Source organism: Alligator sinensis, unplaced genomic scaffold (assembly GCF_000455745.1).
Source record: "Alligator sinensis unplaced genomic scaffold, ASM45574v1 scaffold1302_1, whole genome shotgun sequence".
NCBI lineage: Eukaryota > Metazoa > Chordata > Crocodylia > Alligatoridae > Alligator > Alligator sinensis.
The window spans coordinates 697138-697610 of NW_005842612.1; the positions used below are offsets into that span (position 1 = coordinate 697138).

The 473-nt window shown below is 61.7% G+C and overlaps 1 protein-coding gene across 1 annotated transcript in view; it reads right to left on the reverse strand.

Moving 5' to 3' along the window:
• GANAB (glucosidase II alpha subunit) overlaps window positions 1–473 on the reverse strand; it is a gene marked incomplete at its 5' end in the record, with an annotated part of 7825 nt that overhangs the window by 4802 nt on the left and 2550 nt on the right. Inside the window, one exon of the mRNA XM_025214944.1 lies at window positions 282–473. This exon is cut by the window's right edge and continues 6 nt beyond it. Coding sequence (XP_025070729.1) covers window positions 282–473 — 192 coding nt within the window. The remainder of the gene's footprint in view (window positions 1–281) is intronic.

The window sequence follows — 473 nt, forward strand, 5'->3', positions numbered from 1 at the left end:
GGGTCTCTGGCCCTGTGGCCCTTGGCGACTAGGTATCCCAGCATGCTGTGGGGCTGGGGGGTGAGGGTCTCTGACCTGGGATTGGGGTCTCAGACTTCACAGCCTTTAGCGGCTAATTATCCCAGTATGCTTTAGGACTGGGGGTGTCTGCGACCTGGGAATTTGGGGCCTTGACCTTGTGGCCCTTGGCAGCTAGATGTCCCAGCATGTTGCACGGCTGGGGTGGGGGTGAAGGGTCTCTGACCCCAGGATGCAGAGTTGGAGGGGAAGCAGTCTCTGACCTTGCGTCCTTTGGTGGCCAGGCGGGCCAGCATGGCGCGGGGCTGGGGGAACTTGCTGGGATCCCAGGTGAAGTAGCGTTTGCCGTCTGCGTGTTCAATGTCCAGCCACAGCACATCGCAGGGGATGTCGTGGGTGTCGAAGCCCTCGTCCACACCTGCCACCTCCGCCTCGTCGTTGTAGGTCCAGCGGAT